At 35.8% G+C, this 15,736-nt stretch overlaps 1 protein-coding gene across 1 annotated transcript in view; it reads right to left on the bottom strand.

Moving 5' to 3' along the window:
* Positions 1–3,084: 3,084 nt before the first annotated feature.
* Positions 3,085–15,736, bottom strand: part of LOC121730194 — a 59,040-nt gene continuing 46,388 nt past the window's right edge. Inside the window, exons 4-8 of the mRNA XM_042119136.1 lie at positions 5,203–7,466; positions 4,878–5,003; positions 4,479–4,560; positions 4,164–4,340; positions 3,085–4,022 (exon numbers count right to left, since the gene is read on the bottom strand). Of these exons, the coding sequence (XP_041975070.1) occupies positions 3,847–4,022; positions 4,164–4,340; positions 4,479–4,560; positions 4,878–5,003; positions 5,203–7,466 (2,825 nt within the window). The 3' untranslated portion in view covers positions 3,085–3,846. The remainder of the gene's footprint in view (positions 4,023–4,163; positions 4,341–4,478; positions 4,561–4,877; positions 5,004–5,202; positions 7,467–15,736) is intronic.

Genomic DNA, 15,736 nt, shown 5'->3' with positions numbered 1-15,736 from the left:
ATATTATATGTATGAGCGGAGGAAGGACTCCTTATTTAACTTTAACCAAAAATTTGACATTTTGCACTGTAGTTTTAGTTAAAGTTAGTTGGTGCAACCCAACCTTAAACCAAATTTGCGCTACTCTCAGTCAGATACTGCATTAGGTTCATTAACATCACAAATTTTTTTCGCGGCTTGTGTTACATTATTATCTTTTTTGTAATAAAATTTTAAAATGTACTTATCGAATTTCTTCATTAGAATCACTCATTTTAACAATAAGAAAAACAAATGCAAATCTTACTTTTACCTAAATTGAATTTGAAATTATCTTCTGTAAAATTAAAACTTTTTAATGATAGTCAAAATCAGACAGACACAATTGGTATAGGCAGTCAAAAAGTGAAGAAATTACAAAGTGGCAACATCGTAGTGTCATCCCTTTTTTCATGGTTGATTTGAAAGGGATGACACTACGATGTTGCCACTTTTTAATTTCTTCACTTTTTTTACAGACTATATAGCCCAAGAGATTTTATGACAAGTTCATACATACTATAATGCGAAAAGACTTTTTCCCCAACCTATGAATAAGTAATGCCGTCTGCTTGATACTCTTGAACGTAACCTCATGGTAAACGAAAGCTTAAGAAACTTTTTTTTTCAATTGTTACTAAATATTTCTTAAGGTTTTTCATTCATCGTGTGCAATTTGATTTTCATACTGTGAAAATAATTGAATAAATATAGATTAAGCCAACCCTACATAATTATCCTTTTTAAATTAATTTTTACTTAATCCAAATTAAACGGGTGTGTGTGACAATTAGGTAGCCATACAGTTTAACTAATCGCTGCAAAAATCAAGCAATAATAGGTTCAAAGAAAAACAAATCAAGTATAAAATTATTTTATTAAACTTAAATGTATTATATAGAACGCACAATGGAATTCAAGAAATAATAAAGATATTATAGGTTTCCATTATTAGTAACAGTTTTAAAAACAACATAACATTATTCAGCAATAATTATTTACAAACGCTTTCTTATTATTATAGTTCGCGCGATGGAACTAGTTGGCCGCACCTTAAGGTGGCCATACACGGGACAAATATCTCCTCGATGTTAAAATCGAACGACAAATTGTACGTGTGTAGCAATATCGCAAACGATATTACGTTCAAAAGATCGATTAGACGATTTTCTTGACGATCGATCGAAACGACAAATTGTCCCGTGTATGGGCACCCTTAGGTATGTGAGCGGTGGGACGGAGAGGCGGGGCGGGGCGCTTGATGATAATACTCATTTCAGCGCCGGACTTCGCGGCGCGGCGGCAACACGCGTTGACAGTTCTGGCTAGTTTATACAAAACGCACAAGAGATTGCAATAGTAAGATGAGTCCGCCGATAAAAAGACAATCTAAGGAAATAATATTTAAAGTGCATACGTTTTTTAAAAACCGGAAAGCCGATGTCAATAGCTTAGAATATAAAACTAATGCGAATATTCATAAATTAGTGGCAGAAGCAACCAGGATATCAGAACGAAGTGTAAGGAGAGTGATTGCTGAAAGTAAAACAGGGGAAGCAAAATTTAGCTCTCCGCGGAGACCAAAAGAAATAGAAAAGAAAATACAAGTAGATGATTTGGATTTAGGCGTGATAAGAAGAAAAATAAATCAGTTTTATACGGCACAGAAAAAAAACCCAAATCTACGAAAACTGAATGCTGTGTTAAAAGAGGATAATATTTTAGATTGCGGATTAACTTATTTAAGAGAACTTTTGTACAAACTGGGATATTCATTTAAAAAATGTAAATCGAAGAGATCCCTTTTAATAGAGAGACCAAACATTGTTGAATGGCGAGTGAAATATTTGAGGGCCATAAGAAAATTCAGAGAAGACAAACGAAATATATTCTTTTTGGACGAAACTTACGTTAACCAAAGTCACAATGTCCAAAAATGTTGGCAATCTTAGTCGGAGCCTGATATTTATGCAGAAGTAGGCAAAGGAAGGTGTTTAATAATAGTTTACGCTGGTAGTCGGAACGGGTTAGTTGACGATGCTTTGTTAATTTTTAAATCAGATTCAAAAACAGGAAACTATCATGGAGACATGAACTCTACAAATTTTTACAACTGGGTTGATCGAAAGTTAATGCCTAAACTTCCACCTAACTCAGTCATAGTTATGGACAATGCAGCTTACCACTGTGTGCAACTTGAGAAGAAACCGACTATGTCCTATTTAAAAATAAATATGCAGAATCGGTTGCAAAATCATAACGTGCCCTTTTCTCCCCCGATGATCAAAGCCGAACTCTTGGGCTTGATTAACATGACCCAATCAGAAAAAATATACAATATTGATGAACTTCTGAAAGGTGCAAGGCATACAGTTCTAAGACTACCTCCATATCATCCAGATCTCAACCCAATCGAGCTTGTGTGGGCCAATATTAAAAATTGCCTGGCCAGAGACCACATTAATGCTACATTGAACGAGAAAATTACAATACTAACAAGACTATTTTCAGAATTTTCTGCCGAACAATGACAAAAATGCGACGACCACGTACAAAAAAACGAACAAGAATACTGGACTCATGATATGAGATATGATACTGTGATGGACGAATTCATTACAAACTTACAAGATGATTCTGACTCAAGTTCAGAGAGTTCAAAATCAATTGATTCAGAGGATATTATGTCAGAGTAATTTCATATTTATTGTATATAAAAGAAAGTCGTGTTAATTACACTAATTAAAATTAATAATTATTTCACAAATAGTAATTTCATAAATTATTAAAATATGTCGAAAGAATTTCATAGGATTTGTTTTTGGTTTATTTTACTTTTAATTGCAATGTACTTAATAATTATTGGATAAGCATAATATAAACTGATAAAAGTTCAATTGTCTTTAATTTATAATTTTCAATAATTGAATAATTATTGTTCACGATATCTTGAGATTGGTCGTCACTGTCTTAATTATATTCTCATGTGCATTGCGAGTAGCAAGCAACCCGCCCCTTCACCCCTGTCTTTACCTAAGGCGCGGCCAACTAGTTAAGCACGCACTATAATAGTATACGTTTATATTATTAAGCCTAGACTAAAGTTAGTGGTAAGACGGGGCTTTACATTGGCAAGAAGGAAAATTTTAATAAATAAGCCAGAAAAATATATTATTTACTTAACAATAAAAATTGTAAATAAATATTTTACAAAAAAGCTAGAAAGCATGATGTAAGCATCAAAAATACGTGTCCTGGTTATGACGTGAGTCCATATTACTTCAATTCATACCAGATGGCACTAGTGTTAGTCGTTAGATTTTAGAAGACTTTATTAAACCTTTAAAGGGTACAGAAATACAAAATTTTACTTATGCTGTAACGACAAACACGCTGTAACGATAAACTTGCACAATGCTAAAGATAAGAATATAGAAAATAGTGAGAGTAAGGCACATACAAATAAGCACCTCATCATATCTACCGTTACGACTAGCACTACATCATCAATAGTAATAAATTATAATATATTATCGTAAAATACAGTCTTTATTATATATTTTAGAATTATACTTAAATTATTATGTACAAACTCAATCAATATTATGACTACTTATTATAGTAAAAATTCGTGTAGGCACAGATTCGGACGTTTCAATACTGTTTAGTTCGCAGTTCAATGATTTCCCTCGTTCCTTTAAATTTTGATGTGATTTCTTGTCAATGATATTTTTTGCTTTCAAAATGTCTTTTGACGTGACTCTTTCATCATCAAAGATTGAAAGCATTTGCCAAACATTTAAAGCTAATAAGTTCACGATCCTCGGTTTATTTTTCTCCATCTGAATTGGTCGGATTTCTGAGTACCAACGCAACTTGTCCAGGAGGGAGTGCTTTCAGCGCGGCCCACGCTTGGGTCCTCGTGTAGCCCTCCATGGACTGACCACCTGCGGACAGGAGCTCTGCGCCTACCATCACACGACCACTTTGAGCCGCTGCACCTCCTGGAATTATTTAATTATTGTTTTATTTACTAGATACTATGATAGCTTTTAAGAAAAATAACATTACATTATTGAAATGTCAGACGAATTTTTATTGTTTGTGATGAGATTGAGATTCATCTATGAAAACGTTTCACTTACCAGCAAAGAGTTTCTTTATAGTCAAAGGCCTATCGCCTTGAGGTGAGTCCCTTCCTCCATCCAAACCAAATCCTAGCCCAGCTCCACCACCAATTTTCTCAAGCAAAACAGTCACTATAGACTGTGTTGAATTTGCTTCGAGTTTTCCATTGGCTGCGTCTACTCCTTTCGACTCCGCTGTAATTAAATTTAAATATTCCGTTATTTTACGTATTAAAATGATAGATGTATTATATAGGCACAATCCATTGAAACAAATTAATAAAAACTCAGTAAAAAAACATGCAAAAATATTCTTAAAAGTAATAATATTACCATCTTCAGAGCCGCAATCAGTGTTGCTGTCTTTTTCAAAGTTTTCATTTTCGATTTCAATAACAACTTCCGCACGTTGCTCCTGAAAAATCATTTCAAAATAATGTTACTTTTTATTTACTTAAGTTTTAGCGTTATATTTTGAATATTTCATTGAACATTAGGACAGCATGCGTAAATATTGCAAAGTATAATTATGAAATCTATTTTCGCTATCTCATAATAATTTGGGGTCCCCTAATGAAAGCCAGTAATGATATCTTTGGACATTTATTTTTTATAAATTCAGAGGCGAAGAGGGTCATGCTGCATGCATTAAGAACGACTAACGCCTACATTTGTTGGCCTTTTAAATATTACGAATAAGGATATTTTAATATGCTAAAAAGTGTTATTTACCTTAAGTATAGAAACAGATTGCGCGTGTGTTAATCCTGACATTAAGTTGCCATTTATACTGCGAACTTTCGAACCCCTTCTTATGCCGGCTTTTGCTGCTATGCCGTCTACTAGTACTCGGTGCACCTGAAAGTTATTTAATTTACATTACAAAAAGTAATAAATAATTATGTATTACTTGTTTTAATAAATTTATTTCATCTTAAGAATTCAGGACAACATTTTAAGAATTTTTATTTAGTAGATGATAAAATCACATAACAAATTAAAAATTAATGAGCTTAAAAACTATACTTATGATTATTATGTACTACGTCAATCTTACCGTAACATCCTTGGCTTCACAGTCAGTTCCTCCAGCTAATATGAGCCCAACGCCAGTAGCAGACCCTTTCCTGAGACGGAATGTTTGAGTGGATATATTTTGAGAAGTAGTATTGATGTTGGAAATTTTTCCTACTTTAGTAGTAGCTTGCGGAATATCATCTCGTAGAGAATTGTTGGTAGTAATTAATTCACTAGTTCGGTGTTGCAAGGGTATCCCTTTATAGAGTTCTTCGACCTCTTTCCTATTGTTAACTGTTTTGTTCGTGTTGCCATTAATTTGGAATTTTCCATTTGTGGCGATCTTTTTTACTTCTTTAACAATTTCTTCCCGATCAAAACTTGATTTCTGTTCCACTTTTCCATTTTCACACACGCCTTCATTCTGTTTTTTGTTTGTACTTGAATTGCGTTTTAGACGGGAATTTTTATATTCTGATTTTCTTACACGCATGTTTTTCTCACTATCACTGTCTGAATCAGATTCCAGTATAAATTTGTTCCTCCGTCTGTTTTCGCCTTTATTCGCTATAGCGCTCACTGTAGATGTGAGCGTGGAAAGGCATTCAGACGACTTGTTTATTGGACTGGGAGATCTGTTATAAGACTCATGTGAGAATTTTGTTTCAAGAACAGGTGACTCTAGTTTTGCGTCCCTTCCGCTTCTGCATTTAGCCGAAGCGAGAATATTCCTTCGATTGATAGTATCGACATTATACGTTTTTGAAACTCTCCTCTTATCTGAGTCAGCTACAGAGCTCTCTAGGGAACTACAACTGGCTTGTGATCCGGATGTTGCAGCAGAGCCTGCCGATGAACTGAGAGATATATTTGTATCCGATGACATTGAGCGGCACACTTTACGTTTTATAAAGTCATCATTCGTCACCTTTTCGGCAACGTATGTTTTAATAGGAACTTCATGTTTGACCATAGAATAATTCGAATAATTTGAAATTCTAGGAGATAAACGAGAGTTGTCTGATTCTATCGTATCCAAAGTATACATGGGTGAAGATGCGGACGATCTATAGCTAGATTGTGTCGAACTCATAGCAGAATCGTTATCACTATCTACTATGTCAGTAGCTGTGCAAACTTTTATCTCCACATTTTTATAATCTTGCGTAGAATTATTGAGATTGTTTTTGCTGTAATCTTTACTTAGTATGTAATTAGTGGTCTTGTACAATGGAGATTTATTGTAATCATACGTTTTCTTCATACTTTCTATAGATATGGGACTACCAATTTTTTTACTCGATAGTTCAGTCTTATCTAATATTTTACGTTCAGGTGTAGGTTCCTTAGATAACGAAGTATAGACTTGTAATGATTTACGCTTAAATGCTGGAGAATATTTCGGAATGTTATTAGGTAATAGATTGGATTTCCATTTATTTTCACAAAGATTTATGCGACCATTATCATTCGATGTCTGCTGTTTCTTGTTATCTGTGTAACTTAAATTCTGTAAATATATTTTAGAAAAGGAATCCTTCACTTTTATTTCTGGTAAATCTACAACAGCCGTTTGTACTTCAGGTATCACTAGTCCTCTAAGTTTGGACATCGACTTCTTCCTTTGTTCAATTAAATATTCTAAATTAGATTTATGAGAAGATATATCTTTCTTGCTCGTGTCGTCACTAATACTTCTCGCGTGATACACGGGACGCATAAACGAGGTATCCGACTGCAAATTAGTTGTACTTCCATAAAACAGAGGTTTGTCATTTATGTTAGATTTTTGTTGGGGTTTGTTTACTATGTTTGTGCTTATATTTGTTTTGAGGGCACCTAAAACTTCAGGCCTTTCAGTCTGTCTTTTGTATGAACGGGGTGTTTCGTCTAGGTTATCTTGAGACTTGGTCAATCGTCGATCCAAAGAGGATACCTCAACATAACTGCTCTTATATGGAGTTACATTTTTTCTTAATGTGGAATAGGATCTCGTAGGAAGTGTGCTACATTTATCGACACAGTCTGTTGACGCAGATTCTACTGAAAACATAGCGATCTTGTCTTTCACGCTAGCTTCACTTCTCGCATCTTGTGTTCTCGAAGAGTAGGAATACCGAGGACGGGTGCTAGTCCATCCTGTCGATAAACGAGATGGCGGAAGCCTTGTAGGTAGTTCAGGAATCTTTTCCACAGTTTCTGAAGGAGTCTCCACTCCGTCCGGGGGCTGCCTCGGGCAGGTAGGCAATGGTGACTCATCGTTCGAGAGGCTCTTATCTTCTATGTCGCTTTTGTTGACTCGGTCTGAAAAAAAATTCAAAATATATAAGTGACGTGTAAATTACCCATCATGTTTTTAGATATACTAATGACCTTTTGGTATACGAATAAAGTAAAATGACATAATGATTTAAATGATGACTGGAACATTAAGAAAATTCTACTAAATCTGCCTATTAATATTAAATTATACGTTCTACGCACACTATACTAAGGGTCTGTTTCACCACTTTATGATAATGTGGCGAATAGGCTATGCACGACTTTTTTAACAGATTCTCCATACTTTATCTGTCAAGTTAAGTGGTAAAACAGGCCGTAAGTCTTAATTAACTTGCATTTGTTGCAAGTGACGTTTGACTTAGACATAATTAACAAGTAGAAAACCAGTTGAGACGTACTGTCACCGAACACTGCTGTACTAAATAACGGCATCATTAGGGCTGAGTTCTAGATACTGAGTGAAGTGAGGCGCAATAACTTTTATTTAAGTACCGAACTGGATCAAGGATCCTGAAAGCTAATTGTGTTGACATCGCTAATAAAGAGATAAGTGATTTCAATATCCAATTATTACTTTTATTTAACCGAGTAATACTATGAATCATGTATGACCTCAAGTATTGGCCAATGCTCACGTTATATTAATAATATATTATAGTATTCACGAGTGATTAAGCTACATCTAGTAAATATACTTTGATCTCGATCTTTTAATTATGTGACTCAATTAGATTTTGGAAAGATAAAATTAGCTCGTGTGAATAAAATAACGTACTTGTGAAAACTTTATAATTGGCTTTATGTTATCATTTATCAACCATTGTAGTCTTACTATAGTTTCTGTAAGCTGAGTTTTCCGAATAAAAGAAAATAAATAAATAATAATAATAACGTATATAACGGCTAGTAATTTAATTGATTCTATAATTGTTGTATTATTATAACCGATGTCCGCTTTGTTCCAATATGATGTCTATTTTATACTAATGAAACAGAAATACATATTTCGCAAGCACATCTCGAAGTTCGTACCGAAATAAGGCAACTTCGTATCAGCTAATTAAATTTAATCACGAAACAAACCTTTTTAAACGTAATGATACTAGGACGAGTCCTTTACCTTCTTTCTCTTCAGTGATATAATGTAAGCGAATATTTTTAACACAGTAAATATACGTGTAGTGCGGAAACATAACTTTAAGCGAACTGACGTCTTCAGAGCACCGCTGTAAAGTTGGTTTGCAGGCTGACGTTTATTTTAACTAAGACAAGGCACGCTTCAGTATATTTGTACAACTGGAGAAGCTGAAAACACTATTGTTCGCTCGCATCCTCAGGACATAAAAGTGTGAAACAATAGCAATAAAGTGTTTACTTTACGAGATACTTTGTACAAACACCGCACAAGTGTATAAAAATTGGACAAGGTTATTGCATTGTGCTTCGCTTATTTTATTTAAGAATACCAGTGTACCCGTTTCTGTCCAGGATAATTCAAATTATGAATTTAAAAAAGAGTTGCGCCAAAGTTTATCGGGCGGGAACCATAATATATTTTTTCGGCATAAATTATATAATAATTTTTGTCGATCGCGGCTAGCTGCGGTAAAGATCGGAACGGCACCTCCAGTTTATCTCCGCTGTTTGTCTATACTTTCGTATTTCTACTGTACCCATGCTACAGGTGCAGGGTATGTCCTTTCCCGGGAATCTATCTCCGTACTGAATTTCAGCAAAATCAGTTTGGGTTTGGGCATGAAAAGGTAACAGACAGACAGACACAGTTCCTCCTTTATAACAGTAGTATAAATTGTGCACCCGCTTGCGTCTGGGTAACTCAAATTATAAAAGAAGCAGCAGCTTTTTTCTTTATTTGTTAAAAAAACATAAATGTGCTAAGCTTGCACGAAGGCATGGACCATGGCCATAGCAATATGTGCTTGATTGACGTCATACTAAAGTCGAGTGATCTGGTAATATGATTAATATCTGCAGTACCTTAGTCATACGGTGATAATATCACTGTCAACAACTTATTATGATGTCATGTTTGAACTTCTAACAATTCTTGCTCTGTTGCTCAACCAATAAAGAATTTAACATTCACGCGATTTTTATATACTTATAAATAAGTTTTTTAAATTAAAATACTTACTTAAAAACTATATGAAAGTTATTCGCAAAAAAAATTGTCTGTGTAGCGAGTTATTTTATTAAGTACTAATAAAATAAAAGTTTTGTACAACATAACATGTAATTTAGGCAAGTTTGGGAAGGATCTTTCAATGTCGGTCACGTCCTTTGGACAGCTATGCAAACGGAGTTCAAAAACATAATATCGTAAATTGGCCATGAAACACTTAAAAGTTCCGGTTGTGGGTCACTGGTTTTTCTGAAATCCTCGTTACGAGTCTTGAATAAACACGAGTATGTCACTGCAACGATGACACGGTGGAATTCCAAAAATTCGGCCATCTTAGTTGCGCAACGGTTTAGAGTTACGTACTTTATGTAACTCTAGTTGGGCTAGCGAAATTCCTAAATAAATCATAATATATTTATTCATTATGCAACAACAGATCTGTTGTTTCGACATCACTTCTGCTCTCTTTGTCATTTGATTTATTTCAAATTACAAATTTCATGGATTGTACGGAGTCATTGAGACGTAATGCTCTGAATATGTATGGAGCAGTTTTATTACAATTGACGACGTTTGCGTAAGCATGAGAAATCAATATGTCATTAATCATTCGATACATATCATTATGACCAACATCGACATCATCCTTGGAATGATTTTGAAATTCACCAGCTAATCATCGGCACTCATCGGTAAATGGTAATCTATGGGAAATATGTCAAATTTAAAATTATTTATCGTTTTATGTGTCATTCATAATAATCTCTTCATCTTTATTTGAATCTAATTGTAAACAATTACAATATCACTATCACCACGTAAGTCATTTTTAGAAACTTTTTATGAGTGATAAAAGCCAACTAATTTGATTAAAACATGACAATTTAAGTTATACTTAAAAAAATAAGTTTACTTAAACTTAAATCATGTCTATATCAAATTAGCCCACTAATTTGATATAGACATGATTTAAGTTTTGTCTCTCCTGAAAAGTTCCTAAAATGACTTACGTGGTGATAGAACGATAATATTATGTGCATAGTATAGAATGAGATCTTTAGGCCTGTGATCATCAGCAGGCTTAGCATAGTCACCATAGAAACAGTTTCTTTCTACGGAATAATAGACAAAGTGACAGATTGACAAGGTAATCCGCCATTTTGTGACTAAAATCTGTCAGCATGTCTATTCTCTCCTGATTCTAATATTGCTACCCCTGCAGTTTAGTGTCTATCATATTTCTGGGGCACAGCTTCCCCAAAGTAATGAGATGCCTCAACTTAAGCCTCAGCATAATGGCTGCAGCTTCCATCCGGAAGTTTACATAACTTACAAGACTGATGACAACTGATACCAGTCCCCGCTCTACATTATAATATTATTGCTATTTGTGTCAAATGTCACAGTGATATTGCCCCATCGCTAATTTTGTATATTTTTATTGACTCGAACGAATTTTAAAGAAGTTGTTCAAATGTCTAGAAGAACCGGTTCTCAAGGACAAAGTCGGGACACTAGCTGATAGAATTTAAATATATACCTAGAAAATTTTAAATTTAAAATAATTTTAGGTTGCTACTTTTGTATTAACACTTTTGGTAAACGTAGTTTTAAAAGTAAGAAACTTTAAAGAGGTGTATTGGTCACATAAATTCAATGAAAAGTTAGTACTGTTTAGATGCGTCAGATGTTGAACTGCAAACCAATCAGAACAAAGGACTTTCAACCAAATCACAATTTGCATGATAATATTATATCGAGTAGGCTTGTATCGAGTAGGCTTAATTCTTTTGAAATGGATTAAATTCAATAGAAATCCTAAGATCTCTACTGAATTTTTTTGAAAAGAAGAAAGATAGGAAGATGGTTATAATAATCGATCCAAGTAAGATGATGATGATGGGTTGAGTTTTCAGGATAGGACGGTTGGATTTTCAATAAACGAAGTTATACAATAAGTGATTTATAGTATCTCGTATGTCGGCAAATGATTACATTTGCCGTAAGTACCTTCAATGTAAGAATTATCTTACATTGAACAAAAACACTTGGTCATCGTGAGCTTGCTCTACTTTTACGTTAGTCCTAAAAGGTATAGGTACTACTGAGGTTTTATTCGCACTTTCCTTTGTGTTGTTTGAATCATACATATTATAATCCTTATTGTTGGAACTTTTGGAAGTTGGAAAATATTCTTTATAATTATTTAACAAAGTATATACGGATTACGAACCTAGCAGCGACATAGAGCGCCGGGGCAATTTTCTCGTGTGCAACATTTTGACAGCTCCTCGATCAATCCAAAAACATAAGCATGATTTTAACTATTTCATAACACAGCACTTTCGTTTGTGGAACCTGTTTTTTGACACCGCTCATTCATAAAGCGTTTACTTTCATCGCGTCCGGAAAAACGCGGCGAACAATGGCACCGAAACGTCACGGGAACAAGAGGCCGGGTCCGTCGTGGCGAGAGATGGGAGAGGAGCGGCCGGAGAATGCGGAACTTCCATTAAAGACCGAAATAACAGTTATCGAGTATGGGGTGCGTGAGCGGTGTGTGCGCCTACGGGCCGGCGCGAGCGCGTGCGCGGTGCGAGCTCTCGGAGCGAGTGTCGTGCGCGAAGCCGCCGCGGCGGGGCGCGATGCACTGAGTCGCCTCGGACTTGCAGAAATTTGCAGCGTCGCCGCCCTTGACGGGGGCGTTGCTCCGAGGCAGGGACGGACACAAGCTGCGCACGCGACTCCCCTCATCCCTCCGCCCGAACCCGTGCATAGGTCTCGGCTGAGACCTAACCTAACCACTATTATTACTTAATACCTCTCCATTATGTGAAACTAAAGCTCTTCCAACCAGTCATTTCTAGTACTCTATTAACATAGTACCAACTCTATTATCTTCTAAACGTTTTTTAAAATCTTTTATTTGTCACAGACATTTTATGTTAAAAAAAAAACGTTTCTATTCTGCGTATGCCATCGAAAATATCAAAACTTAACAAAGTGTGGAAAAACGCATTATCCAAATATTCAGTTTCAATTTCAAAACAATATTTTACAGACGGCGTAAAGCGATATAAATTGAAAATATCTCTTAATTTATGAAGTAAAGTCAAATTTACTTGATAAATAATTAAGCTCCATTTAATATAATATAACTGTAAGTTGAGTACCAACTGTAACGACCAATTAAAGTAAATTCTTTAGAAAAGATCTCTACAGTAGAGTCGGTGCTCAATGTTTGCTTTCCTTTGACGGTTCATTCCGTAATTAATTTTAATTTATAAGAGAATGCTTAAAACAAGGGTCTTTTATGTCAGGACATCCTGACAGCTGCGTGAGGCTTTACGTTCGACTTCTGCAAATCTGAAAATACCGACATTGCTACGAGCAAAATGCCGTATTCGCCATCTGGCGTAATTCACTCTTTATTGCTTTTATATCGCATAATATCTTGTTTTTCTCCTCGTTTTAATTTTTTGCTGGAATACCAACGGTCAGTTTGAACTTAATACGAACTGAAGTTATTAAAGTAAAGAAGTTTACAAACACGAAAAATATTTCTTTGGAGCAAATACGTTGGGGTAGAGGTTCAAACTACTGTGTGTGTGGCCGTATTTCATAGTCCCTCAACAGCTATTCTCAGTAGTCGACGGTTTTGTGATTTACGTGGTTTCAGTAACCCAACACCGCTATTTAAAGTGGCTGCTATGGGCGGCCTTTACATTTTTACAAGTTTTCTTGGAATATCCGACACAAACTGAAACTTTTCGTGGAACTCCAATAATTTCACTGTTTTAGTGCAACATTGAGGCTTTGTTCTACGTTCGATCCGGTCTACTTCTCATTAAACTGTTACATACTAGGCTTATGGAATATCAAACCAAGACTTATTTTACGTGGGAGAGCCATGCTTCGGCACGAATGGGCCGGCTCGACCGGAGAAATACCACGTTCTCACAGAAAACCAGCGTGAAACAGCGCTTGCGCTGTGTTTCGCCGAGTGAGTGAGTTTACCGGAGGCCCAATCCCCTACCCTATTCCCTTCCCCACCCTCCCCTATTCCCTTCCCTTCCCATCCATACCCTCCCCTATTACCCTATTCCCTCTTAAAAGGACGGCAACGCACCTGCAGCTCTTCTAATGCTGCGAGTGTCCTTGAGCGACGGAAGTTGCTTTCCATTAGGTGACCCGTTTGCTCGTTTGACCCCTTATTTCATTAAAAAAAACGTATAACGTTTATTTTACTGATATGAGACTCGGGACCCCCATCATTGTTTGAAGGTAAGCAAACGTAAGAAATGAAATGGATAATTATGAAATGCTCCCGGCTAAGCCATTTTGAGCTGCATAATGGGAATCCTCGCACTCCAGTTAACGCGCTAAATAATGTCTTAAGTAAAATGTTTGCGCCGTATGAGCTAGAAAGCTATCTTTACATTCCGGCCGGTATGGGAGCGAGTGCTGGGAATGTGCATAGATGTGACGGAGGCTGGAATGCCGGTCCTGACCCTCCCCCCCTCCTTTACCCCCTTGCCCCCTCCCGCCGCAAGCCTCCCCCCCCTCCGGACGCGGCCTTTTAAACCGCTCCGACGTGTTCGCGAACCTAGCTTTTTTCTCCTACACTCGGTGCAAAATCTTTGCAAAGATTGTAAACATGGACCATGAGGGTGATGGTGAGTTTTTAACCGACTTCCAAAAGGAGGAGGTTATATGTTCGGCTGTGGAGATTTTTTTTTTTAATAGGTAATTCAGTTTTCACAGCGTGTTATAACATTCTATTTATTGCTAAAGCTTTGCAGAGATTTCAAGACTATTAATAATAGCTCTCAGCCAGTAAAATCCAATAGATATTAGACATATAAATAGTTTTTTTTTATTTATATTCATTTACTAGCTGTCCCGGTGAACTTCGTGTCACTTTAAAACCGTCCCTGGACTTCCACGAATATTTTAAGACTAAAATTAGCCTAATAAGTTCAGCCGTTTTCGAGTTTTAGCGTTACTAACACAATTGAAAATCCATTTTTATATATATAGATAATACATAATTACTTGTTGACATAGGAAAACAGCAATATTTTGGAAATTCTTTGTGCTTTTGTGTATGTTACAAACTGATGAATGTCACCACAAAAGCTCGCGCGCGACTCGTTAGGAGCGGGTCCATTTTCCATGCGTTCAATAAATTCCGCTACAAAGTAATTCCTTCTCATGTGAAGGACACTAGAGCCGGTTTGCGCTCGCCGATGACAGTGTAAAAGAAAATATTGTCAGAGAAATCTTTATACCACATTATTATAAACTAGCTATTTGACCGAGCTTCGGTCGGTATTCGATGAAATGCGAATAAAATGACATTTTCTAAATATATATATATATATATATATATATATATATATATATATATATATATATATGCATCGTTTAAGTTTTCGCGAAAAAAAAATATTTTGAGCTTTCTGGGGACCTAAGTATCTTTATACTGAAATTCGCCCATATCGGTTCAGCGGTTGAGCCGTGAAGAGGTATCACACAGAGAGATACACCATTGCCCACGACTTCGCTCGCGTTAAGAAGTATTATTACATACAAACTTTCATCCCCTATTTTAACCCCTTGGAGTTGGAATTGATCAAAATCCTTTCTTAGCGGATGCCTACGTTATAACATCTACCTTCATGCCGAATTTCAGCCTGATCGGTCCAGTGGTTTGGGCTGTGCGTTGGTAGATTACCATGTCAATCAGTCACCTTTGAGTTTTATATATATATAGACTAGCTGTCCCGGCAAACGTTTCTTTGCCATATAAAGTATTTCGCCCGTATTATTTTATTGAAGTGACTAAATAAGTATATCACCATGGCAACGTCCATCGCTATCCCATCGCACAAACAATGGTCGCCGTTAGTCTCGAGTTGTAATAATTTACTATTATTTATTCAACAAATGCACTTATCAATATAAAAAGTACCCAGTAGCCGATTCTCAGACCCGCTGAATATGCATATAAAATTTGGTTAAAATCAGTAAAGCCGTTTCGGAGGAGTACGCGGCCTAACATTGTGACACGAGAATTTTATATATTATAAGAAGATTTATTTCGTACTACTTTTGATATTGACAGTAAGGTTGCTAATATTCATTC

This window comes from Aricia agestis, chromosome 9 (assembly GCF_905147365.1).
Source record: "Aricia agestis chromosome 9, ilAriAges1.1, whole genome shotgun sequence".
Taxonomy (NCBI): Eukaryota; Metazoa; Arthropoda; class Insecta; order Lepidoptera; family Lycaenidae; genus Aricia; species Aricia agestis.
Note: the sequence above shows the minus strand (reverse complement) of the source record. Positions and strands in the feature narration are given on the sequence as shown.